The sequence below is a fragment of the Aquarana catesbeiana genome, linkage group LG04 (assembly GCF_042186555.1).
Source record: "Aquarana catesbeiana isolate 2022-GZ linkage group LG04, ASM4218655v1, whole genome shotgun sequence".
Classification (NCBI taxonomy): Eukaryota; Metazoa; Chordata; class Amphibia; order Anura; family Ranidae; genus Aquarana; species Aquarana catesbeiana.
In genome coordinates, this window is record NC_133327.1 from 420480330 (window position 1) to 420507380 (window position 27051).

At 39.0% G+C, this 27051-nt stretch overlaps 1 protein-coding gene across 4 annotated transcripts in view; it reads left to right on the plus strand.

The window, feature by feature from the left end:
• PEX7 (peroxisomal biogenesis factor 7) overlaps positions 1–26072 on the plus strand; it is a 504207-nt gene extending 478135 nt beyond the window's left edge. For all 4 annotated transcript variants that reach the window (XM_073627348.1, XM_073627345.1, XM_073627347.1 and 1 more), the window contains one exon: positions 25758–26072. Coding sequence is in view for 1 of the 4 variants with exons in the window: in XM_073627347.1 (XP_073483448.1) it covers positions 25758–25829 (72 nt within the window). In the remaining 3 variants the exon portion in view is untranslated. The remainder of the gene's footprint in view (positions 1–25757) is intronic.
• The last annotated feature ends 979 nt before the right edge of the window (positions 26073–27051 follow it).

Sequence of the window (27051 nt, forward strand, 5' to 3'; positions counted from 1 at the left end):
GCAGGTAAGTATAGACATGTTTGTTAATTAAAAAAAAAATTAAAAATCAAAAATGACCTTACCTCACTTTGAGCCTGCTAAAGAATCTTAAAATGACACTAAAGCCTCTTTTTTTTTATTTCATTAAAATAACAAACATGTTATACTTACTTGCTCTGTGCAATGGTTTTGCACAGAGCAGCCCCGATCCTCTTCTTCTGGAGTCCCCCGCTGGCGCTCTTGGCTCCCCCCCCACGAGTGCACCCATACGAAACCGCTTCCTATGGGGGCACACGAGCCGGGCTGTTTGCATTCTCTTGGACACACAGCCCGGCTCGCCCTCCCCGCTCTCTGCTCACAGGTTTTGACTGACAGCAACAGCAGCCAATGGCTCCCACAGCTCTCAGCCAAGCTTGTGAAAGCTGGGAGAGGAGCTGCTGCAAATGTGCACAGCGGTGGGCTGAGATCAGGGTGAGAGGGGAACTGCATGTAAAATGTTTTTTACCTTAAGGCAGAGAATGCATTAGGGTAAAAAAACACTTTAAGCATCCAACACACTTTTGAGAGTGTTAGACGCCTGTTCCACTACTGTTTCTTCCATTAGGTTCTACATCACAGCTATATTTGTTGTGAAATACGGTCCCCTCTACAGATCCCCAGAACACAGAGGGAGACCAGGATTTTAACACTCCCAGTAGTGTTAGATGCAGAAGATTTTTCAACAAGCCTCTTAAAGAGTGCAATGATTTATGGCCTGGGTGGCAGGACAGGTAAGGATTAATTATTCTCTTTGCAGGAAGGATTTATCTAGCATTTGAGTTGGTTAACCCTGCTGTAATATAAAATGTGGTCTAGCGCATTTTACCTCTGTGTCCCTATACCACCAGGCCAAGCTAACCACAGTATACACATAGACCTTTACTTCAGTATTTTAGAATGCATATAAACAGCATGGAACAAATAATTGCCCTTTCCAGATGCAAATTTGAACAATAACAATGTGATTAGCAGCGACCTGTGCAGCATGCTGCTTTCCTATAGAGAAACTGCAAAGTTAAGGTAAGAACATGAAAACCTGTTATTAAGCACTTAGGTTTAAATGGACACTTAAACATCAAGTAAAGATTTGTGTAATTGACTGTATGTAATTACCTTTGCAGTCTTCAGCCCACAGCTGCAGTGAAATAGAACAAATGCTTAAAATGCCTGCAGTATCTTTTGCCCCGTTTCTTTTACAAATAATGACTATGACATGCACTACAAGCTTTCAGTAAAGAAAAAAGAATGTCACTTTAAAAGAAGTTTAAATTAAAAAAATAGGCTGAAATAAATTACTTTCATTATATGTGTGTAGATAAATAGTTTAATATCAAGACTAGAGATGCTATTGTGTATCCGGTGTACTTAAATGCAAAAAAAAGTGTTATGTGAGTTTTCTTAATACTATTTGCATTGCACATCCCTATGCAGTACTCTTTTCCTTTGTGAAGGATTTAGACTGCGAAATTAGACATGTAAAGTGGTTGGACATACAGGCATGATTTGACAGGGTCGCCATTAGAAGTCATGGGATCCTAGATGGCCTACCTGTTAGGACCAGGGCCGTCTTTGATATTGATTGGACCCTGGGCAAAAATTTTCTTGGGCCCCCTCCCATGCAATTTCACTCACTATCTGCTTTGAGACATACAATAAATAGCAGCTAGACTTAAAATCAGTTTACTGTATCAGATCAATCAGCAATTGCGATTGGTTGCCAGCAGTTACAGCATACTGGTTGCTAGAGGTTACAGCACACATTACAGCTCACTGATTAGTTTCTAGATATTACAGCAAATGATTTCTGCTTGTTAATTGGTTGCTAAAGATTACTGTACAGTAATACTGCTCGCTGATTGGTTGCTAGAGGTTACAGCACATCATCTCCTCACTGCGGAGGGGCATGACATAGATGTGAATGCCACCTTTATTTACATATCAATGCCACCGGCCGCAGCTATTTACTTATGAATGCCACCGCTATTTACATATAAATGCCGGTTATTTACATGTAAACACAGGGTCTGCAGGGGAGTCATCTGTACACAACAATAGGGCAGAGCTGGCCAGCATTAGTACAAGCACTTCACACTGAGATATCGGGACACAGCACAGGACTAAAACTTCACAGGACACGGGAATTTAAACTGGGATAGTTGGCAAGTATGAGGCAGCTGCTTTGGGCTCCACAACAATCACAGGGCCCAGGGCAGCTGCCCCTTTTGCCCTGCCTTAAAGACTGCCCTGGTTAGGACCCCTTGTCACTCTCGCCACATAACATGTTGAGTAAAAAATCAACAAACTGGCACAACTGTGGTTGTTTCTGAGACTTGCAATTACAAGTAATTTAAATTATATTATGTTCACTTGCCTGAGCATTTAGTGCTTGCACAGTGGACGTCAATGTCATCCAGATCATCTGACAACATTGTTGAAGCCAGATCCAGACCCCCATGCAGCTGTTTAGCAAACGATCACTTCTAAGTGACTTGCTGGATGCAATCAGCAAACCTTCAGTTTCACTCTTTGGACCCATCTTGTTGAACATTATTGAGACAGTATTAACATTAATGTCAGGAGTATGTCAAATGTGTCTAAATATTTTACAGGCACTCATAATGAGAATATGGGGATCATTTACTAAGATTCCTGGGAAGTACTGGGCGCTCTACATGTAACAGCGCCCATTTCAGGCAATTAAAAGGTTAAACTAGGTGAACATGTGAATTAAAAATGGCGCTTTTAGCGACAAACATGCCTTAGTAAATACAGAATCTGTGCTAATCGGCGATTCCGCAAATCTGCAAATGCCAATTGCTACCAAGTTATTATATAGCACTGCAACGCAACCATGATCCATGTGTGTGAAGAAAAAGATTTTACGTGAAATGTGCTCTACCTCGTGTGCATCTATTGATGTATATTGCAATTAGTATTCCTAGTTTTTTTTTCTTCTTTTGCTAACAAATGCAGTTATAAAGAGTATTGCTGCGTAATGTCTGCTATTCTGTAAAGTTACATGTATTGAACATTTAAACTTATTTTACACGTGTTTATTTTTCCAGTGCACAACCAAATTAAAATAAAACAAAAAAAATGTAAACTGCCCGTTAACTAGTGTGTGATGTTTGGAATTCCACACCATAATATTGTTGAATACTTACATACCATTTGAAGAGTTATTATATTAGAATTAACCAAACTAAAGTGCATTGGCTAATAGGCATTTGCCTATTTTCAGCATATGCTGCTGAGTCCAATGCAGTCTTTTAGTATCCCTCTGTGGGATTTGAACCCATGAGTTCTTCACGGCCTGAGGGCCTGAGTCTTTAAAGGTAGAAGTGCTGACCACTTGCCTATTGGGCTAAACCACAATCATACATAGAAAATACATTTACTAGTGTTTGATGTTTTTAATTCTATATAATAATGTTTAGCAAATCAGCCATTAATATTATGGAAACTCATGCTAATGTGGCATTGGCTATTAGGAAAAAAAAATTGAAAAAACTGCGTGGGGTCCCCCCCCCCAGTCCATACCAAGCCCTTTGGGTCTGGTATGGATTTTAAGGGGAACTCCACGTCAAAATTTAAAACAAAATTGGCCTAAGTTCCTCCCCTAAATCCATACCAGACCCTTTGGGTCTGGAATAGATTTAAAGGGGATCTCCACATCAAAATTTTAAGAAAAATTGGCGTAGTGTCCCCCCCAAAATCCATACCAGACCCTTATCCGAGCATGCAGCCTGGAGGTCAGGATGGCGCTCACTCGTCACCCCCCGAACCATACCAGGCCACATGCCCTCAACATGGGCAGGGTGCCCCCCAAACACCTTGTCCCCATGCTGATGGGGACAAGGGCCTCTTCCCAACAACCCTTGCTGGTGGTTGTCGGGGTCTGCAGATGGGGGCTTATCGGAATCTGGAAGCCCCCTTTGACAAGGGGGCCCCCAGATCTGACCCCCCCCATGTGAATGGCTATCGTATACATTGTACCCCTACCCATTTACCCAAAAAGTGTCAAAAAATACAAACCACAAGAGACAATTTTTTTATTAAAAAAATTTTAAAACGTGTCCCGCGATGTACATCCATAGTCAATTACGGCACCCGACGGACCCGAAAAATAAATAAAAATCAAAACGCTCCACCCCAATGGGAGGGCTCCCACCGTATGTGATGTGCGCGCTTTGACAGTTCTTTTAAAGGCAAGGGCGGGGTAACCCGGGTATGTCACCTGGGTGGCCCCGCCCTTGCCAATATAACATCTGTCCAAGCAAAGAGACAGCAGTCGGCAGGAGCCATCCCATCGAGGTGAATCGTTTTGGGTTTTTTGGCTATTTTTTGGGTCCGTCGGGCTCTGCGATTGGCGATGGATGTACATCGCAGGACAGTTTATTTTTTTAATAAAGGATTAGTCAAAAACTGTCTCTTGTGGTTTGTATTTTTTGACACCTTTTGGGTGAATGGGTAGGGGTACAATGTACCCCTACCCATTCACATGGGGAGGACGAGATCTGGGGGAACCCTTGTTAAAGGGGGCTTCCAGGTTCGGATAAGTCCTCCGCCCACAGACCCCGACAACTACCAGCCAGGGTTGTTGGGAAGAGGCCCTTGTCCCCATCACTATGGGGACAAGGTGCTTTGGGGGACACCCCAAAGCACCCTCTCCATGTTGAGGGCATGTGGCCTGGTATGGTTCAGGAGGGGGGAGCTTGCATGCTCAGAAAAGGGTCTGGTATGGATTTTGTAGGGGGGCCACGCTAATAAATGTTTTTAATTTTGGCGTGGAGTTCCCCTTAAAATCTATTCCAGACCTAAAGGGCCTGATATGGATTTTGAGGGGGACCCCACACCAAATTTTTTTTCAAATTTGGGCATGGAGTTCCCCTTAAAACCTATACCAGACCCAAAGGGCCTGGTATGGATTGGGGGGGGGGGGGGGACACCAAATTTTATTTAAAAAATTGTTTTTGGGATAATTTTTTCTTAATTTGGTGCTTAGAGAGAATTCACATTTAGTTGACATATTTCATGGTTTACCTAGTCCACAAAATAATTAATAGAGCCCTGAAATTCAGCATTGGAGCAGGGATTTATTTTTTTTATTTTTTGGGGTGTTTTTTCTACCCCTCTTCCCTCCATTACACTTTCTAATCAAGGACTTGCATGTATGCACCACCAAATACTTTTGTATGCAACTAGATTTAAGACAGGTTTGAAGGGGTATGAATAGTTTGCAGATATTAGAAAATATGTATTTATAGTCTGCAAAAGTCAAACAAAGCAAAAAAAAAAAAAATTAACTTTTTATTTCAACACAAGTATAAATATTTCGTACATTAATGTACTTGGGCCAAAAAATATAAAAGGCATGGAAGTTATGCTGCAGCATGTGACAATATAGTTAGAAGGGCCCTGCTCAAAAGAGCTTACAATCTACAATCAAATTGATCTTACAATCAAAAGGGTAGGACACTAAAAATTAGACACATTAAAAAAATCACATTAGAAAAGCAGGGATGCAAATCAAGCTAATAACAACCATGACTAACCTTTTTGGTGATCAAAAGTCCTTGCCCCAAACCACAGAAAAAGTTACATGGCAGGGATATAAATCAAGCTAATAACAACCATGACAAACCTTTGTGGTGTTCAGAAGTCCTCACTGCAAACCCCTAAAAAAGTTATATGGCAGGATTATCATAAGCAAAAACAGACAAAATTAATACAAAAGCCAAAAAGGCAGAGCACAAACGACATTGACACACACAGCAGGAATGAATTAGCAGGAACCTTCCTTTTCATCCAAACCATTACATAGCAGTTGTAAGTCTAACATGGAAGATTTAGAAGCAATCATCAGACCATAGACTTAGTGGGGTGTGGGTAAGGATTTATGCCCCCCCCCCCCCCAAAAAAAAAAACACCTTTAAATAACTTCTTGAATGTGGTTCTCTCGACCACAGTATCCCACGTCATTTTACAGTAAAACACAATAACAATTTAGAGGCACTGAGAGCGTTTGCAGTGGAAATGACCCCAATGGACTGTTCGAGTCAGAGAGATTCATGATTTTAGGTTCACCTTAGTATATTTTCAGTTTTATTCAGCTTAGCAGAAAGTGTCTCTGAAAACTTTAAGGATAATAAGCTATTGAATAATTGATCCCATACCTGTTTAGAAACTGGTATTAGGCAGGATAGATTAAAATGCAAATTGGGCTAAAGGTTTGGTTTATAATAAGGCTGCATAATGTCCAGAGCTGCTGCATGGCACACCAGTACTTAAGCTGTTATATAATTAAATCATATCCAGCAAAGACACAACGTGCACACATTAACTGGGAATGAGTTATAAAAAGGAATCCTCCCCTTGAGGTTCAGTTGCATCATTCTTTTCCCTATAAGAACACTTTTCATTACTCAGACTACATCCCACAGCTATTCCAATATGCGTATGGAGTAGTTGTTCACACTATGCAAAATCTAGCTTTGCCAAATTCTGTTCTATAACCTACAGAACATTAAACAGTTGAGCTAAATGTTTCCAAATTAGCTGCTGAGTGTTAGGTTCATACAAGTATGTTATCTCAGTGTGTTTACATATTAACCTTTTGACTTAATTAAATACAGTTTTGCTGAAGGAAGCACAATCACTTCCCCCCTCCATGAAATAAAAGAAAGGACTTAAACAAGAGAAAAGGTTCCATTTGTTACGTGTCGTGTAAAACAAACAAGCATTAGCATGATTCATTTTATAGACATTTATTCACTAAACATTTATTGACTTTGTAACTAACAAGCTATTCATCTACAGTCAGGTCCATAAATATTGGGACATTGACACAATTCTAATCTTTTTGGCTCTATACACCACCACAATGGATTTGAAATGAAACAAACAAGATGTGCTTTAACTACAGACTTTCAGCTTTAATTTGAGGGTATTTACATCCAAATCAGGTGAACGGTGTAGGAATTACAACAGTTTGTATATGTGCCTCCCACTTTTTAAGGGACCAAAAGTAATGGGACAGATTAACAATCATCCATCAAACTTTCACTTTTTAATACTTGGTTGCAAATCCTTTGCAGTCAATTACAGCCTGAAGTCTGGAATGCATAGACATTACCAGAGGCTGGGTTTCATCCCTGATGATGCTCTGCCAGGCCTCTACTGCAACTGTCTTCAGTTCCTGCTTGTTCTTGGGGCATTTTCCCTTCAGTTTTGCGCCGTCCAATGAGTTCTGAAGCATTTTGCTGAATATGAGCAGATATATTGCCCGAAACACTTCAGAATTCATCCTGCTGCTTTTGTCAGCAGTCACATCATCAATAAATACAAGAGAGCCAGTTCCATTGGCAGCCATAGATGCCCACGCCATGACACTACCACCACCATGCTTCACTGATGAGGTGATATGCTTTGGATCATAAGCAGTTCCTTTCCTTCTCCATACTCTTCTCTTCCCATCACTCTGGTACAAGTTGATCTTGTTCTCATCTGTCCATAGGATGTTGTTCCAGAACTGTGAAGGCTTTTTTAGATGTTGTTCGGCAAACTCTAATCTGGGCTTCCTGTTTTTGAGGCTCACAAATGGTTTACATCTTGTGGTGAACCCTCTGTATTCACTCTGGTGAAGTCTTCTCTTGATTGTTGACTTTGACACACATACACCTACCTCCTGGAGAATGTTCTTGATCTGGCCAACTATTGTGAAGGGTGTTTTCTTCACCAGGGAAAGAATTCTTCGGTCATCCACCACAGTTGTTTTCCGTGGTCTTCAGGGTCTTTTGGTGTTGCTGAGCTCACCAGTGCGTTCTTTCTTTTTAAGGATGTTCCAAACAGTTGATTTGGCCACACCTAATGTTTTTGCTATCTTTCTGATGGGTTTGTTTTGTTTTTTCAGCCTAATGATGGCTTGCTTCACTGATAGTGACAGCTCTTTGGATCTCATATTGAGAGTTGACAGCAACAGATTCCAAATGCAAATAGCACACTTGAAATGAACTCTGAACCTTTTATCTGCTTCTTGTAAATGGGATAATGAGGGAATAACACATATCTGGCCATGGAACAGCTGAGCAGCCAATTGTCCCATTACTTTTGGTCCCTTAAAAAGAGGGAAGCACACATACAAACTGTTGTAATTCCTACACCGTTCACCTGATTTGGATGTAAATACCCTCAAACTAAAGCTGAAAGTCTGCAGTTAAAGCACATTGTGTTCATTTCATTTCAAATCCATTGTGGTGGTGTATAGAGACAAAAAGATTAGAATTGTGTCAATGTCCCAATATTTATGGACCTGACCGTATATGTCTGTTCCCAATTATTGCAGGTTGGTCTTAAAAGAAATGCACTATGTCTGTAATGTATGGTATCACACTCTGAGCTTTAATATAGCCCTGTATCTTTTAGGCCCCTTTCACACAGGTATTCCAGCAGTTTTTGACCCATAATTGCACATATTAAAAACAAACTGCAATATGGTAAGCAGACCAGATGTGGGTCCATCGGTATGCGCCCACATCTGGGTCTGTTCAGGTTCGTCAAACCGAATGCAATAAGCTTTCTGCTTTTATTGACCTGACCAGATGTGAACAGATATAGGCAAATGCATGTCCGCTTACATGTGGCCCCCCATAGGGATTACATGGGCCTTTTTTTTTTTTTTTTTCCTCTATCACAAAAATTGAAATGGATATGGATGTCACATATGTGACTTCCATTTTTTCTCTTATGTCTCAGCATGGGTTCTGTCTAGGATTCCCTCCTAAGACAGAATGGGGGCTTTACAGGCATCTCTGGTACCATAAGATTTTGTTTAAACAAATCAATTTTACAGTGTTAAAAAAAACGAATAATTTTACCTGTATCTTACAACATAACTCTTTAGAAATGTATCCTTATTTATACAGTTGTTTAAAGTCCAACTCCAGGTTAATCACAAAGCTCAAACACACACACACACACTTTTTACTTTTTTGTATACATACCCTTTATCCTGTTGGCTTCTCTTTTGGGTTACATGATGAGCAGGGTGCTCTTCCTCCTTTCATTTCTGCTGTGGGTGGTCATTACTTAAAAATAATAATGCATGAACACCATTCTTTAAGCAGTATTATAATCCCAGGGCATTGTGATAACTCACCAATAAGATTCGGTCCATGACAGCCTGGACACACAGTAAGTGCTCAGCAGCATTCAGTACAGATGACCAGCAGCAGAAGGGAGCAGTGAGTCTCTGAGGGGGGGGTTGGGTATTAATGGTTGGAGGCACACCAAAAAGGAGAAGAAGCATTGCTTCAAAAGCTTAAACAATGTAATATTTTTAGGACTGAAAGTGATTGCTTTATTTAAAAAAAAGGCATCACTTTGCAAATCAGCTGAATTTACCAGTAAAATATCCCTGAGCATAGATGATCATGTTGTGCACATATGCAAGTGTGAAACTGCAAAAGTAAAAATGAGTGCAAATCTTAGCAATAAACTGTACTTAAAGAGGAGCTCCAGGCTCCTGCAGAAAAAAATTAAAAGTCAGCAGCTACAAATACTGTAGCTGCTGACTTTAAATATTAGGTCACTTACCTGTTCAGGAATACAGCAGTGTCTTGACCGGAGTGGATTTTTCCTTGTCAAAAGAAGTTTATTGAGTATACAATGTTATAAAGATACATAAAGATACATAAAGTAAGTTTACAAGGATCTATAAAGTAAGCTCATTGTTTTACAGTAGGGTTTATATAGGTAAATATCATGAAATTTCAAATATTAAACATTGGGTTCACGTAAACCTAAATTAAAGATATATATCATTTCCTTAGTTACTTTTGTAGGTATTTAAATGATTTATACCTACTATACATATTGTTTACAAGTAGAGTGTATATAGGTCAAATAAATTCTGATAATGAGCTTTAATCATAAGGTGGAGAAAAGGAAAGAGAAAGAAAAAAAAGGGTTGAAAGGTAGAGGTATGGTCCACAAGGTTGTCCCGCTCGTCAGTTTATTATTCTTTTTAGTTCTCTTTGAAGCCTTAGAATGGGTGTCTCTGTAAGTCATTTAATCTGTTACCATGGCAACAGGACAGAGTCATTGAAATTTGACAGGAACTGTTGTTTTATCCAAGGATGCCAAAGTTTTTCAAATTTTGGAATTTGATTTTGATCGATGGCTACCATCTTAGCATGGGACATTGTATTATTCATTCTGTGAATTGTTTCTGCTAGTACCAATGTAGGAGATTTCCATGCCTTGGCCACTGTTTGTTTTGCAGCCGTTATTAGTTGGATCATAAGTTTGAATTGAGAGAGTGTTAACCATTCCGGTTTTAGATTAAGTAAAGTTAAATATGGATCTGGTTGTATTATTTTTTTAAATATTTTAGATGCAATCACGAAGACTTCCTTCCAGAAGGTTTGGATTACTGGGCATGTCCACCATATGTGTAAATATGTGCCTATTTCTGGGCATCCTCGAAAACAAAGAGCTGAGGTATTAGGTGAATATTTTGCCACTCTAGCGGGTACAAGGTACCAGCGAGTTAGGACTTTATAATTTGTCTCCAGTGCCAAGATGTTGGGTGAAGATGACTTAGATGTGAGCCATATATTAGACCAGTCCGTGTCTTCTAAAGTTCGTCCCAGGTCCTCCTCCCACCTCTGAACGTAAGAGGGTCTATTAAGATTTGCTACTCCATATAATTGATTATAAAGTGATGAAATTGTACCTTTAGCAAATGGATCTTTTGTACAGATTGATTCAAAAATGGATAATTGGGATAATGGTGTATCCCCCTTTAGGAATGGTGTATAGAAATTTTTGATTTGGAGATATCTAAATATCTCAGAGTTTGGTAGATCATATTTTTCTCTAAGCGATGGGAATGAAAGGAATGATTTAGATGCTATGAAGTCATTTAGTGTCTGAATGCCTGATGTTGTCCAAGCCTTAAAAAAATTTGGGTAGATCCATGCCGGATAAAAGGCCGGATTTCTGATAAAAGAAAGGAGAGGATTGTGTGGAGATTGTAACTGATATTTGGTTTTTAGTTTATCCCAGAGAGATAAGAAGTGTTTAGTTATGGGATTATGAATTTTAAAGCGGTCTTTAGGATCAAGCCATAATAAATTTGATATTAATAGAGGGTCATTTTCTGAAGCCTCTATAAATACCCATAATGGGATTTCCTGTTTTGCATGGTATTTGGACAGACTGGCCAAATGTGCTGCTCTGTAGTAGTTAGTAAAATTAGGGTATCCCAGGCCTCCTTTATTTTTGGGAAGATGTAGTGTGTGTATAGGTATACGTGGTTTAGAAGATCCCCATATAAACGAAGTTGCTCTTTTTTGTACTATTCTCAAAAAATAGGAAGGAATTGGAATAGGGAGGACTCTGAATAGATAAAGCAATTTGGGTAGAATAGTCATTTTGATTGCATTAATCTTCCCTATCCAGGATAAAGGAAGTTGCGACCATTGTTTTATTAGATTTGTGATCTGTCTTAATACAGGAGGATAATTGGTTGAGAATAAGTCAGAATGAGATGCTGTTAAATGAATTCCAAGATATGGGATTGATTTTTCTGCCCATGTGAATGGGAGTGCAGCCCTAGCCGGGATCAATTCCATGTTTGTGAGTGAAATATTAAGCACTAGGCATTTCTTAGGATTAATCATAAGGCCGGATAGGGCTGCAAATCCATCAAGAGCTGGTATTAAGTTAGGACCAGAGACCTGTGGTGATGATAGAAAAAGTAATATATCGTCTGCAAATATACATAATTTGTGTGTAATACCTCCTACTTCAATGCCAGTTATAGTTTGGTTTGTTCTGATGTATTGGGCCATGGGTTAGAGTATAAGGGCAAATAATAAGGGAGATAATGGGCAACCCTGTCGGGTACCTCTTTCGATATTAAAGGCTTCAGATTTGTATCCAGCATATTTTATATAGGCTTTGGGTTTATTATATAATGCTTTGATCCATGTTAAAAAGTGGGGTCCAAAACCCCACTTTTGTAATGAATATTGCATATATTGCCAGGATACTGTGTCAAATGCCCTCTTAATATCGAGAGATAGAAAACATAAAGGGATTTTCCGTTTTTTAGCAATATGTGCCAATAACATTGCCCTGCGTATATTATCGCCTGCCTGTCTATTTGGCATGAAGCCTACTTGATCTCTATGTATTAATTTTCCTATAATGTTATTGAGGCGTTTTGCTATTATTTTTGCTAATAATTTAATATCGAGGTTTAACAGAGAGATAGGCCGATAATTCACACAGGAAGTATCATCAGAAAGGGGTTTTGGGATCATACAAACAATTGCCATTAGTGTTTCTTGCCGAAAAGAATGTCCATCTAGAAGTTTGTTAAAAGTTTCAGTGAGAATGGGAGAGAGTATTTCTGAGAATGTTTTATAGTATAAAGCCGAGTAGCCGTCTGGGCCTGGTCTTTTGTTAAGTTTTAGGTCTTTTATGGCGTTAGCAACTTCATCTATAGTTATAGGCTCATCCAAACTGCTTTTTTGATTCTGAGATAACTCAGGTAAGGTTATTTTTGAGAAGAAGGATTCAGCTTCTGTAGGATTAAATTCATTGTTTGTCTTGTATAAAGTTGCGAGATGTGAGTGAAATTTATGGACTATTTTAACTGGATTACAAGTGTAAACATTTTTTGATAATTTCAAACGTATTGGTTTGAAAGATTTGTTAGTTGAATTTAATGCCCGAGCCAAATATGTACCTGGTTTGTTTGTATTCATGTAGAAATTGTGTTTGGAGCGTTTGAGGGATTTATCAACTGACTCAGTGAGAAATAGATCGTATTCCAATCTAGATTTTTCCAGATGAGATTTTGTACTCTGAGATGGATTATCTTGAAATGATATGTAGGCTGCATTAAAATTGAGTTCTATTTTTTTTGCTAGATTTTTGCGTTCCCGTTTAAATAGTGCCATTTGTCTTTGTATTGTACCACGCAAGACAGGCTCATGAGCTTCCCACAGTGTTATTGGGGAGATGTCTGTTGTATTATTAATTGATATGTATTCCTTTAAAGCTTGTTCAATGGCCATCTGATGTAGTGGGTGTTTGAGCATTATGTCCGGTAAGTACCACGTTGGGTCATGCGCTTTTGGTATGGCTGAGGCTATAGTAGTGTATACTGCACTATGGTCAGACCACGGAATCGGAATTATATCTGATGCAATAATTTCTGGTATCATTCCTATTGTTAGAAAAATATGATCTATTCTGGTGAAGGTTTGATGAGGGTGCGAGAAATAAGTGAATTTCTTTTTCATTGGGTTACTTTCTCTCCATGAATCTACCAAATTGTATTTGGAAAGAAGTTGAGAAAAAGGTAATCTAGAGGTTATTTTGGATGGTGTAAAAGGTGATTTATCTAGAAATGGGAGGAGGACCTGGTTCGAATCCCCACACATTATCACTGTTCCTATTTTGTGTGTATTAATAACTTGTAATATATGTGAGAGGAATGGTGTAGGTTGTTTGTTAGGAGCGTAGTAGGAAATCACCGTGATTGCTGTATCCATTATATAACCCATGAGTATCAGGTATCTACCTTCTGGGTCTTTAATTTCTGATGATAAGGTGAATGGTGTGGATCGGTGAAATGCAATTAGAGTTCCCCTTTGCTTGGTACAGGCAGAAGCCGTGTAAATTTGTTGATAAAAAGGAGAAATATATTTTGGAGTAGAATCTTTGGTGAAGTGTGTTTCTTGGAGGCATACTATGTGAGCCTTCTTGTTATGGAAAGTACGGAAGGCTTTGGTCCTTTTTTGAGGGACATTTATTCCCTGAACATTCAGGGAAAGTATATTCAGTGGTGCCATGGCAATAGATCAAATAGTTTTGACTTACTTTTTGTTATGCAGAGCTGACTGCGCAGATCAACCTGTGTGGACTGAAGAGATGAATAGATAGAAAAGGAACCAGTGAATTCTGGAGTAAAGAGTAAACAAAAAACATATGAGATTAGATGATACATTGTATAAATTATTTTTTGCAAGTAATCACAATTTACCCGTGAAAGAGAATAAATATCTCTCTCAGGGGAATAAGTGCCTTCGTCACACTCCCACATAATATGGTTGGGAGAATGAGGAGGGCTAATGGGGGTACACGGATCTTCCGCTTACAGGAGAGAAGTGCTATGTCAAAAGACATCAAAATGATGTTTCATTAATTGGAGTGCAGAATATAGTTTTTGTTGAAATTATTTATTCCAGGGTGGTTGTATATGGTTAGTCTTGCCCTAGGCTAAATAATTCAGTTAGAAAGGTACTGTTAATAACTTTGGTATTGATGAAGATAGTTTGAATTATTTTGGGATTTTAACCCTTTTAGAGTAAACAATTACATATTTTATTCATATGTAACTGTTTAGATATGTTAACTCATAAAATTGAGGTTGTATTGCTTCAGATTAGAATAAACAAAAACATAATTCTAGGAACTAGTTAGGTAATAATATATTTGTTTTAAGAAAAGAAAGAAAAAGCTTCCATTACTTCTGGATTATTGAACATATTTGTCCTAAAAAGTAATAAATCTATTGTTATTACCTGATAATATATAACTGAACAAGAAATATAACTGGAATGTAACATGATCCTACACAGTGTGTGACTATCAGAATGCAGTTACATTCAGTTATAAATATAGGTTTTTTATAGAGAACCTTCTCTTAGTATAATAAATGAAGAGATATCAGGAATTAGGATGTCAGTCCATTGAATCTTCTTGGTCCATGGATGATGTGGCATAACGGCCTCTTTTGTGAGAATGATGATTCCCATTTTGTTCTGAAATTTTCTGGGTGCTGCCTGAAGGTGAAGATGACGCTATTCTTCTGCGTGTGGGAGGGTTGCTGCTTGTGGGTTCTGTCAGATTTAATTTTAAAAGGGTTTGTTGTAGTTCATCTGCTGATCTGCTTCTGTAAATTGTACCTTGGTAGTTAAATCTGACTGAAAAGGGGAAGCCCCATTGATACATAATGTTGTGGCGTTGCAGTTCCATTAGTTGGGGTTTCATGGATCGTCTTTTAGTAATAGTAAGTTGGGATAGGTCAGCAAAAATTTGATAATTGTGTCCTTGAAAATTAAGTTCCTTTTTTTCTCTTGTAGCAATTAGTATTTGTTCTTTCGTTCTGTAATAATGAAATTTTGTGATTATATCACGTGGGGGTCCATCTTTCTTTTTGGCTGTGAGGGCTCTGTGTACTCTGTCCAGTTCTAAACGTTCAATAGGGATATCTGGCTTTAGTTCTTGTAATAGAGCAGTAATAGTAGATTGCAGGTCTGTCACAGTTTCAGGTATTCCCCTTATGCGCAAGTTTGAACGTCTGGCTCTATTTTCGTAATCTTCGAGCTTAGTTTGAAGTATTAAATTCTCTTTTTTTAATTGTTCCAATTCTGTTATATTTTCTTGGGTTGTAATTTCAATTTCATCCATTTTTATTTCTAAGGCTGCGGTGCGGTTTCCCAGCTCTCTTATTTCTTTGGTTAGGCTTTTTGTTATTTGGTCTGAGGTTTGTTTTAAAGCCTTATGAAGCATCTTTTCAAATTGTAATAATATTACTGGGGATACTGAGGAGGCTTGTGGAGAAGTTTGTGAGAGGATTTGTTCTGTATCTGACTCAAATGGAGAGTCTTGCTGTGACATTTTCTGTCTGTGAGAGCGCCCTGATGCTGTATCTTGTGAGGTGACTGGAGCTGCTTCAGCTGCAGTGAGTGCCTGTGAGCTCTTTGTGAGGTGATTTTTATTTCTGCCACGGTTTCCTCCCAGTACCATATTTCCTGCCCAAACTTTCACAGTTTGTTCCCTGGGGCAAAAAGGTTCAAATGGATACCTTTTGAGCCTGCAGGCTCCGCTTTGTCCTTCTCTTCTCTCCTCAGCGGTGTGGAGCTCTAACAATGCATGTCTGCTCTGCTAGGCTCCGCCTCCTGCCCCTCCGGAGTGGATTTTTCAATTGGCTAGCGGGTCCTGCCACCCCCATCTCCACAAAGGGAAACCAGCAGTGAAGCCCTGCGGCTTCACAGCTGCTCTCCTACTGTGCATGTACGAAGCATGCTGCGCTTTCTCATTGGGCTGGCTGCAAGGGAAGGAGGAGGGGGGCCGAACTTGTGCCTAAGTTCACCGCGGCAAACTCAGCCAGGAGTGGGAGCGGGTACCTGTCAAAACAATGTGCCTGCTCCCCCCCAAAAGGAGCCAAATGTGGTGGTGGTGGGGGGGGGGCAGACAAGTGGAGCTTCCCTTTTTTGGGTGGAACTCTGCTTCCATTAGAAAGCTGTACCAGACCATGTTGATGAATGGCTAACATAGGCTGGACTAAATATGATGTAGCTTAGAAATGGTGGAACACCTGCGAGCTATGAGAGAAGAATTAAAAGACTTTAATATAGCGGCACTGCTACTCGGTGGTTCCCCAGCCAGCTGTGATACACTGGTTATAGAACTTGATGTTCATCCAAATGATAAGCCTACCATGTGATATCTTGAAGGCAAGCTTTGGGATGAATATAAGTAAAAGAATAATGCACTAAGAACCAATGACAGCAATAGTGAATATTTTGTGTGCAAAAAGACAGGTCACTTAAATGCAATCTGCAGAATTTGAAGGCATTTTGAAAAACATGAAGACATTTCAGATACTGAGTTGTGCCTTTCAATGCAAAGAGAGCTCAATGTTGTTTTTCACATGGCGCATTGATTCTGGAGGTCACATGGCAAAAATTACTTTACTAAACTTTATCAAAGCATGACAAAAAGAATTTCAGTAGCTAATAGGCAATATATGGTATCCAAAGGAATTGGAGAAGGTTATCTTCACTGCACTCTATTCCAAATCGTTTCAACTCTTGAAAGTAACCACCTGTCAGTGAAGAAGCTCACCAATCAAGAATATATAGTTATATTCAGAGGTAACAGCTGTATTATCATGAATGGAAGCCACATACTCTATAAAGGAAAACTCACAAATTACCTGCATCATCTAAAGGGCGGTGAAATGGTTATCACTGGCAATGAAGAAAACATTTGACCTGTATTCACACTTGGCACTGTTACCTTGGACACAGGAATCCTGAAATTATAAAGAAGCTAGCTGAAAATCAGCATGCCAGTGGCATATTAATTGACCCAAGCAGTCAAATTATGATGTGCTCCAGTGACATAAAGGGAAAAATGATCAAGAAACCATTTCCAAAAAAAGAGCAATAGCAGACAAACTCTGGAAATAATTCACATAGATCCACTTGACAACCTCTGGAAATAATTCACATAGATCAACTGTATGTGGACCTATGAAAGCTTAGACTCCAGGAAAGAAAAGATATTTGTTCACAATCTTTAATGACTGCTCAGGGTATACTGTGCTCTACCTGATAATCAGCAAAGATGAAGTTCCAGATAAACGTGAACAATCGATAAATCGTGAACAAAGCTGAACTCCAGGCAAAAAAAAAACTGTTTTCCCTTTCAGTGGTTCTGTGCCCACACTACAATGGTCATATGCTCATTTTTGCCTAGATTAGAGATGAAGGGAGATGTACTTACCTGATCACCCCCACACAAGATTGGTCCCTGCAGCTCTTGCACCCATCGCACTCTAGCAATCTTGAGTGGTGAACTGTTCCTGATGTCATCAAGCTCAGAGCAGTTTCCAGAGACCTGTTGTGAACATAGGGATGCCAGGAACAGTCAACCGTTGGACCATGGGGGAGCAGCGTTTGTGGGTGGACTGGAGGATCAGGTGAGTAAAAGGCTTTCCCTTTTCTCCTGGACAAAACGAGCACTAACCCTTGCAGTGCGGGCGCAGCCCCACAGAAAGAGAAAACTTTTTTTTGCCCGGAGATGGGCTTTAAATACTCATTACAGATGATGGCATAGAATCCACAAGTGGCAAAAGCTCTCAGAGTAAGCATAGAAATATGTTCCAGACTACTGTACCATACATTCCAGAACAAAATGATGTTGCAGAGAGAATGAACTACACTTTATGTGAAAGTGGAAGAAGCTTTTTTTTATGTACAAGGAACTTTGACAGTTTGCTATCTCAAAAAAACATTTACGTCTAAAAGCAACAGAAAGTACTCAATATGAACTATGGAATGGAAAGTAGCTTGACCAGTGGTCTCCACTCTGGTGCCATACACTATCAGATATCATTTCCAGTCATCTGGTAGCCTAGTCAGGCAGACGGCGTATATATAATTAAGAATTTGGGGTTTACACAACCCATACAGTACAGATCTGTTGATTCTTTAGCATCACTCGACTTAACCATGGACCATATTTATGGAACTATGGATCTAACGTGATTTACCACTTAACACCATGATGGTTTATTTAGTTTGCACACACACTTGGTTTTTACACAGTTTGTGATTAGAGTGGATTATGTTACCATATGCTACAGGCTTATTCCGTGCTGATACTGTTACTGGCGATCCAAATTGGCATTATACATTGACTGATATGCTGGCTCAGCTGATAAAGGCTGTTTAGTTGATTCTAAATACATTTTTTTTTGTCTTTTGTAGTACTATGGTAAATTCAATAATTAAAGCAATATACTGCATTTGAAGCATATTGTGTTATTGTAGGTTGGATTACCTTTTCTGGAAATATCTAATTTTGTGGAGGGTTTATTTTTCTTTATAATTGCATTTGTATTCCCATTTCCAGATTCGGTTAATAGTTCATGATTATTTTCTCTGATTCTTTTGATTTATTTGAATTGCATTGTGATGATGCTACACCACTAGTTTTGGATGTATGTATATTTGTTAGCTACATTGAGTCTTAAAAAGGTTAAATTCTGAATCTAAACATCAATATGGTAACAATCGGTAATTATTGTGATCACAGAACAAGAACAAAGAGTGGGATTTTTTGTGGTGCCAAAACCTTAGGAATAAATTCACAACTCAAAATGTTAAATAAAAATATTACAGTATATTGTTAACAAAATAACAAAATCAGTTTAAAAGGCCAGCAGTCGAATATATATTTATACTTCCCCTAAGCAGGGCTTAGATACCATCCTGTATATTTCTTCTTTGTCAGACTAGAACCCAATATTGATACGTATGTCAGTACCTGAATACAGGTGGAGGTATATAGAGCGCTTTTGTATAAATGGAACCACTGGATATCCTGGTCCTCTGGGCTACCATCCAAAGGGACTAAGAGCAACTGGAGGATGCACAGACGGCACTTGAGCAGCACTCAAAGAGGTAGAATCAAACTCTAGTGAAATATAAATAAAAAGAGAGGCGCTTCTAAGTGCAGTAACACCGGTATTTATTAAACAAATGCGGTTAAAAATACTCACAGAAAGGTAGTGTAAAACAAGCTCATGATCCCGCACAGACGTGGTGGTAGGTCTTCTGTCACAGCTCTCCTCGGTCCTAACTAGCAGAACATGTGCAGAAGCCCCCTTCTGACGTAACTTCAAGTGCATGTGCTCCAAGCTGGTCCTGGAAGTCGATCGCCATCTTGCTTCTGGCATCAGTCTTTCCCTCTTCTGCTGGTCGGCTAGTGAGGATCCAGGAGAGCCATGACAGGAGACCTACTGTCACGTCTGTGTGGGATGATGAGCTTGTTTTACACTACCTTTCTGTGAGTATTTTGAACTGCATTTGTTTAAAAAATATTAGTGTTACTGCACTTAAAAAAGTGCCTCTCTTTCTATTTATAATACCTGAATACAGCCTAATATTTGTGCTGGACAAACAGAAGTGAAAGTCAGTTCCTAAAGTGATTTTTCTTCAAAGACAGAGATTCATGGTTTATACCTAGACCTTGTTCTCAGACTAGGTTGCTACTAGTGATGGGCTCAGGCATGTTCTGGATCGTAGTTTCAACCCACCTGAACGATCCTGCCAGGAAGCCAACACTGCACACCGCCATTCATGGCATTTCCCAGTCAGTTCAGCTGCAGGGCGGGAAATGCCTCACTGCTTATGATTGGCAATGTGCAGCGTCGGTTTCCTGGCAGGATCGGTCGAGTGGGTTGGGACTATGATCCTGAACATGACTTAGCCCATACCTAGTTGATACCTATCTGATAGCGACCCAGGAAGTGCCTGCTACACAGTAAATGCTTGGATGTGTATTGAGTTGCGCCTAGCACAAACGCTCATCTCACTTGAACCCAAAACGCATTATATGTTCCAAAAAGTTCAAGTTAGATGAACTTTTGTACCAAGCGCTCCTTAGTACACATGCAAGAATTTGATGACTAAATATAGCAGCTTTTTCACTGCTTTTTTTTTTCATTATTCTAACACGTTACTTTGTTGTTTTTTGGGATCTACAATTGATTGCTTAGTGCTTGGTATGTAGGTAATAATACAGCCTTTGTATTAACAATGAATACCAATTGGGTGATAACCAACGCAGTGACACGTAAGATTATAGCCTTTATCTAGTCAATAGTCCGTACTGTGAGGTATATAGCACATCTATCAATATAAGTACTGTATGTGAGGTGAAGTCAGTTGTCAATTTCACCTCATTACCCACAAAGCTATTCAGACGCTTTGTTAATCTAGGGAGATCAGTGAATTGATTCATTAGTCAATCACTTGCTATCTGCTTGAGTAATTCTAGTGGCATGTAAAACTTAGACAGGGGAAAGGCTGTATTAAAAAGGTCTTAATCCTAAAAGGGTTGCAATATTATTGGATTTTCTGTGCATTATGATGTATACATACACAATCATAATGAGCTTCTGCATATGTAAGTACGAAAACTCAAGGAAAATCCCCTCCAGTCAAAATAGGAATTTCAAAGAAACGTAGATACTATTGGGTACAGTGTGATGTTTTTTTCCTCAGTCTTGTGAGCTACAGCGCCACCTTAACTAAATCTTAAAGTACAGTTGAATACTATAAAACACTATTAATAGATTAACAAAGCAGTAAAATGGTACATGATCACAGTCGTGTTATTGTACAACTGCAGTCATAGTAAAACAACCTGTCCCCCACAGATGGTAAAGCAGTCACAGACATAATAAAACAGTCTGTCCCCCATGGCCATGCTGCAGAGAGGGACTGCTGCTGTTTATGGGGAAGCAGCAGCCTCTCTGCAGTGGGTCAATCTCCCCCTGGGAGTCCAAGCTAGAGCAAAGCTCAGACTCCTTGCTGAATGATAAATGGTGTTTGCGGGGATCCTTAAAAAATGTTACAATATTTGTTTAGTATGCAGATGCACGTTTCTTTTAAACGTTTCTTTTTTTTTTTTTGCGCTGTGACTTACTGTATATTCACAGCATACACTTATTTTATAACATCAGCATTTTAATAGAAATATAAATGATAGAAGCTTACTTGAAGTAAAATCTCCTTTCATGTTGTGATTCCTGCCTGTCTGCTGGCCATTACTTAGCACAGCTTTTTGTGTTCCCTGCATGCTTTGTGGCTTCTCTTCTGCTTATTCCTTTGGTTTACTTTCAGTCTCTAAGGTCTACATATCCCATTGTACCTTGCTGCCTGCAAGCAGTGATCATGTGGCATGTTTCCTGTATTGACTGTGCCTTTTAAACAACTCCTTCTCATCATCGCTGTGCTTCACAAAGCAGGCTCTGTGAAATATGTGACACAGCGGTGCATATTCACAGGGCAAAGTGAATACACTATATTGTCAAAAGTATTGGGATGCCTGCGTTTACACGCATGTGCACTGTAATGGCATCCCAGTCTTAGTCCGTAGGTCCGTTCAATATTAGGAGTGTGTCTATGGAAATGTTTGATCATTCTTCCAGAAGTGCATTTGTAAGGTTGGGCACTGATGTTGGACGAGAAGGCCAGGCTCACAATCTCCATTCTAATTCAAAGTACTCTGCCCTCTGTATACTTGCATATACCATAATAGATTGTAAGCCCTTCAACCTTCTCTGTCTTCTGATCACTGCTGTTTATGCTCACCTTACCTTTCACTTTCCAATTGCTCCCTTTGTCTGCTGGTGTGATGTAAAATGGCTGGTATCTCTAGGTATGCTGGAGAATGTGGCCTTTTCCCTTTCATTCCATGATGCAGTGATGGATTTCCGAGCTTATCAATCGACTCCAGTGCTGTCACAAGGAAATGCCTTTGCTTTGTGTAAGCACCTTCCACAGTGCCTTGGAGCATACACAGGGTCTGTAACAGGGGCGTGCAGAGCCTCACTTGCCATGATCATAAAAGAAAATGATTGAGCTTCGAGGGTCATGTGACCTGGGAACACAGATATATAGGGGGCAGGTATCTCAAGTCCTAGCCCACCACTGGTCGAAATTCGGGGCTCCTATCGTCTATAGCAGGGATCCTCAAACTACGGCCCTCCAGCTGTTGCAGAACTACACGTCCCATGAGGCATTGTAAAACTCTGACATTCACAGACATGACCAGGCATGATGGGAATTGTAGTTCCTGAACAACTGGAGGGCCGTAGTTTGAAGACCCCTGCCCTATAGTTCTGGAGATACAGGGCTCCTTGCGCAGCCTGTCAGAAGCTATATACATAGCAGGCAGTTTAAATACAAGGTGGCACACTCTGTTTGCAGCAGACTGAGAGGATGAGCTCACAGTGCCTCTCACTTCTTGTCAGAGGCACTGAGCTCAATAGACAGCTTGGAGCCTTGGACCAATGGTAAAGCACCATTGGAACAAGCTGTCCAATAAAAATGCTGCAGTGGAGGCTGTCCTGTCACTGCAGTGTCATAGAAGGGGACATGTGTTTAAAAGACAAATGCTCCCTTCCAGCCCAGCCCTCTTAACTACAAGGAAAAAACATGTGTTTATGGGTATAAGATTTACCCATAATCCCATTTTTTCTCACACATCAAGCTAAATAACATATTATTATGCTATATGTTATGAGATAATTTACTATTTAGCTATTTACTGTAAAATTACTGGTTTGAACTTATAACTTCAAACTTTAGTAATTTGTCCATCAAACCACCTGCTTGAGTACAGCTTTTGAAAATATAGTAAATTACCTTAAAAATAATATATAATAATTATTTGTATATTACTTATGGTAACCACTTGCCACCCAGGCAAATTCTGATACTTCTCGCCTACATGTAAACATCATAATTTTTTTGCTAGAAAATGACTCAGAACCCCCAAACATTATATATACTGTTTTAGCAGACACCCTAGGGAATAAAATGGTGGTCATTGCAACGTTTTATGTCACACGGTATTTGCGCAGCAATTTTTCAAAGGCGTTTTTTTTTTTTTTAAAGAAACTTTCATGAATAAAAAAAACAAATGTTAGCCCGATTTTTAATTTTTTTTGTATAATGTGAAAGATGATGTTATGCTGAGTAAATAGATACCTAACCTGTAATGCTTAAAAATTGTGCACACTTGTGGAATGGCACCAAACTTCAGTACTTAAAAATCTACATAGACTACGCTTTTGTTTACAGGTTAAATGTTTAGCGTTACAGAAAAGGTCTAGTGCTAGAATTACTGCTCTTGCTCTAACGTTCGTGGCGTATGTAACCTGTGTGTATCTGGCTTTAATACTAGCCAGTGCCTCACCAGCCACTGACCTCACTGCACGTCCCTGTTCTGTAAGTAAATGGGCAAAGCACAGGTTCGCTTTTTAAGGGCCCATTCAAAACACATATGGGTGTGTGCTGGGTGAAAATGGAACGTACTGAATTCAAATGCAGCACAACACATTACAACTTGCCGGGAAATGTGTTAAGAGAAAATGAAATTTTGGTTCTTACTAGGAAAAAAATACTTGTCAATTCAAGTGCTTTTAATGCACTTTAAACACAATACAAGTGGTGTAAATCCAGCCGTAAGGAAATCTTTATTTTATTTATTTTCTGTAGTATAAGGGCATTTGCAGCAATGTATTCTTTTATAAAATAGTGGTATCATGAAGTAGTGATTGCATGGACTACAAGTTTTGAGCTAATGATACAGTTGAATTCTCTGCAGATTTGTTGCATCCCAATCTAACCTGTGATAAATGAACCCAGAGGCACTTAGCTCTTAGCATTTCCAGGTTCAGAGCTATTAGAATCCTGGTCAAAATACAGGTAAACAGATGATCAAGCACATTCCTGTGCTAAATTAGCCTGAAGTAGAACTCGGGGAAGGCATTAGAGGTCTAATAGACCCATAAAGCGAACCAGTCACCTGCCAATGATAATACAGAGTGGGCTTGTTAGCCCCCTTGTGAAAGCAGTAAAGTTAAATGAAAAAAAAGTCTAACATTTTAATAAAATAATGAAAAGCAACACATTGTTTGACAAGCACACAAAAAAGCTCACAGGCACATGTACGTACATTGGAATTGCACCACACTTGCTAGGTTTTGCTGCGAACATCACAGTGAGACCAAAACTTCTAGGGCCATCATTTACTGTTAACTCTAAATTAATAACCTGTAAAGGCTTTTAAAATTTTGCAAAATAACACTTGAAAGTATTAATGTGTGTATGAGGTGACAGATTGCTCTTGGGATTTATGTAACATTTTTAGTGCTTATTCTTTTTTTATTTTTGTATTGGAAAAATATAAAATCTCAATAAAAATTGTCAATTATAAAAAAAAAAAAAATTAGCAAAAGAACACAAAGGGGGCTCAAACGCCTAATGCATTACCCAAAATTTATTATAAAAGAAAAAAAACAAGTAGCCAATTGAATACTCACAAAGGACAGAAGCAACATGCATTAAAAACAATCTCCGATGGTCAACCAAAATGGCATCAAGAGACCAGACTGTTGGCGATGTCAGCAGAGGAACGTGTTTCAGAAATGCAGAGCTCACAGTTGCAACTGTTGCCATTTTATTCTATAGGGTCCCTACTTTCAGAAAATACAGTACAGAATACATGCTGTGGAAAGTGAGAGGGAAGAGGATTAGACTCCCTCTTCATGGCACTTAAAGCAATGGTTCCTGTGAAGGCCCCCCTGGAAAATTATCAGGCCGTACTGTGGGTTCCCTCCTCATTGTGCCTTGTGTAAAATACAGTCCTGGCAACAAGTGCAAGTGCAGAGAAAAGTCAGAATCCTTCATCTTAAAATGTGCTTCTGGTCAGAGGGCGAGATGTTTGTAGTCCAGTCCTAGGCTGACAGTGCTGCTCCATAGAATATAGTACAGTTAGTGGGCATTGTCACCCTAGGACAGAAAGTGTGTTATTGGCACGATCACTAGGTAAAAATAAAGAAAAAAAAAGTCTGAAAAAAGCCAATACATCCAAGGACTGGTATACTTCCATATAATAAATTTTCGTTCTTGGGTTTACATACAATTAACCCCTTGCCCCAATGTCTTACTTTTAAGCTGGCCATACATTGTGTGAATTCACTTTGTGGGTGGCCCTGTCTGGGCCCGTCGCACAAAAACTTTTAATCAAAAAATTGAAGGAGCCAGGCAGAAAATTGACAGCCGAAAAGGTATTCTGATAGCCACTGACATCTGTCAGAATACAATATGCCATCAGCAGAACTCGTCCTTCCAGGCTAATAGCAGATGCCTACCAATTTGTGTCAAAATGCCATGTACATGTATGACTACATAAATCACCAAGGAAGGAGACATTTTGTTTTTCTATGTTGTTTGAAGCACGGTAAAATAGTAAATATTCTGCGGTAAAATGTTTCTTTGCCTTTCTGTATTCTGATGTTATTCTCTTGACTACCACATTATACTTAAATTGCCTCTTTTTTTCTCCTACAGGTAGCAGACTGTGCGTGGGATGAAACTGTGAAAGTGTATACCCCGTCCTGTCTTTCAGTCCCTCAGCAATGATCATTTCTGCGGAAAGGAGAAAACCTCTAGGTAGAAAATGATTGCTAACTTGATGTGACATTATTTTTTCTATGTGTGATTAGTTTGAATATGACTACTGATAGTCAGAAAGCCTTAAGTGTCTAAATGTATCTGAATTATAATAAAAACTTTGTATTATGTAAAGAACTGCATTTTTTTCAATGCAATAGGTAAGATTGTGTTGATTTATATGATAAATAAAGAAATAAACTAGTAAATGTCCCGGGTTATCCTGAAGCTATTTGATTTGATGTAATTAATATCCACACATGTTTTCCTTTTTGCATTATATTAGCAGATCCACTGAATGACTATTTCAAGGCATTCAGGAAGACATTTATGAATATTTATATCATGAATAATTACCTGCATTAACAATGTTCTTTTTATTTTTGTCCTATGAAATTTTCATTGTATAGTTCACACCCACACGACGTAGTGTAGGTGGACTAGTCTACATTTGGCCTTGTTCTGCACACTAAAAGAAAGGGTTCTTCAATGCCCCAGTTTTTCTCAAATAATGAATCAAACCAAATAGATCACAGCAATGGGGTGGTTCTGAACTCACTCCTAATTTGGTAAATGCAAACAAATTTAGGGCGCGTGTCTTTGCAGATCTGTGATTATGATGGTTTGTGGGTGGGAGTGTAATGTGATGATGGACAGATAATGTCATTCATTGTAATAAGCTGTTTCTTCTGACCTTTTTCATTCAGCGCTAATGCATCTGCAAGTAAAAGAAGATGACACCTTTTGACATAAGTTTCTGAATGATTTTTAAACTCTTTTTAACGAGTTTTCACAAATTGAAGTCCCTTAGACAGTGGCATGGTCTTTTAGTTTCGCAAAGTAGCATTTTTATATGCAAAATTGACGTGCTTTTTTTCCATTTATTTTTTTTTTTTATTTTGCATGGCAATATTTCTTAGTGTCAGTTCTAATCTTCTTTAAATAATTCACAGGGTATTCCTTTACAGCAGCCTTTCTCAACCTTTTTACCCTGGAGGAACCCTTGAAAATAAATACAGGTCTCATAGAACCCCTTAAGTAATTTATAAACTTATAGTATACAGAATGTTAGTGTGATCAGCAAATTGTGGATACAACCGTATATAAATAATAATAAAGCTTAAAGGGAAGAGTGAGGGAGGACCCCTCTCGAGATATCTAAAGTACATGTCTAAAACTTTTGGACTTGGCT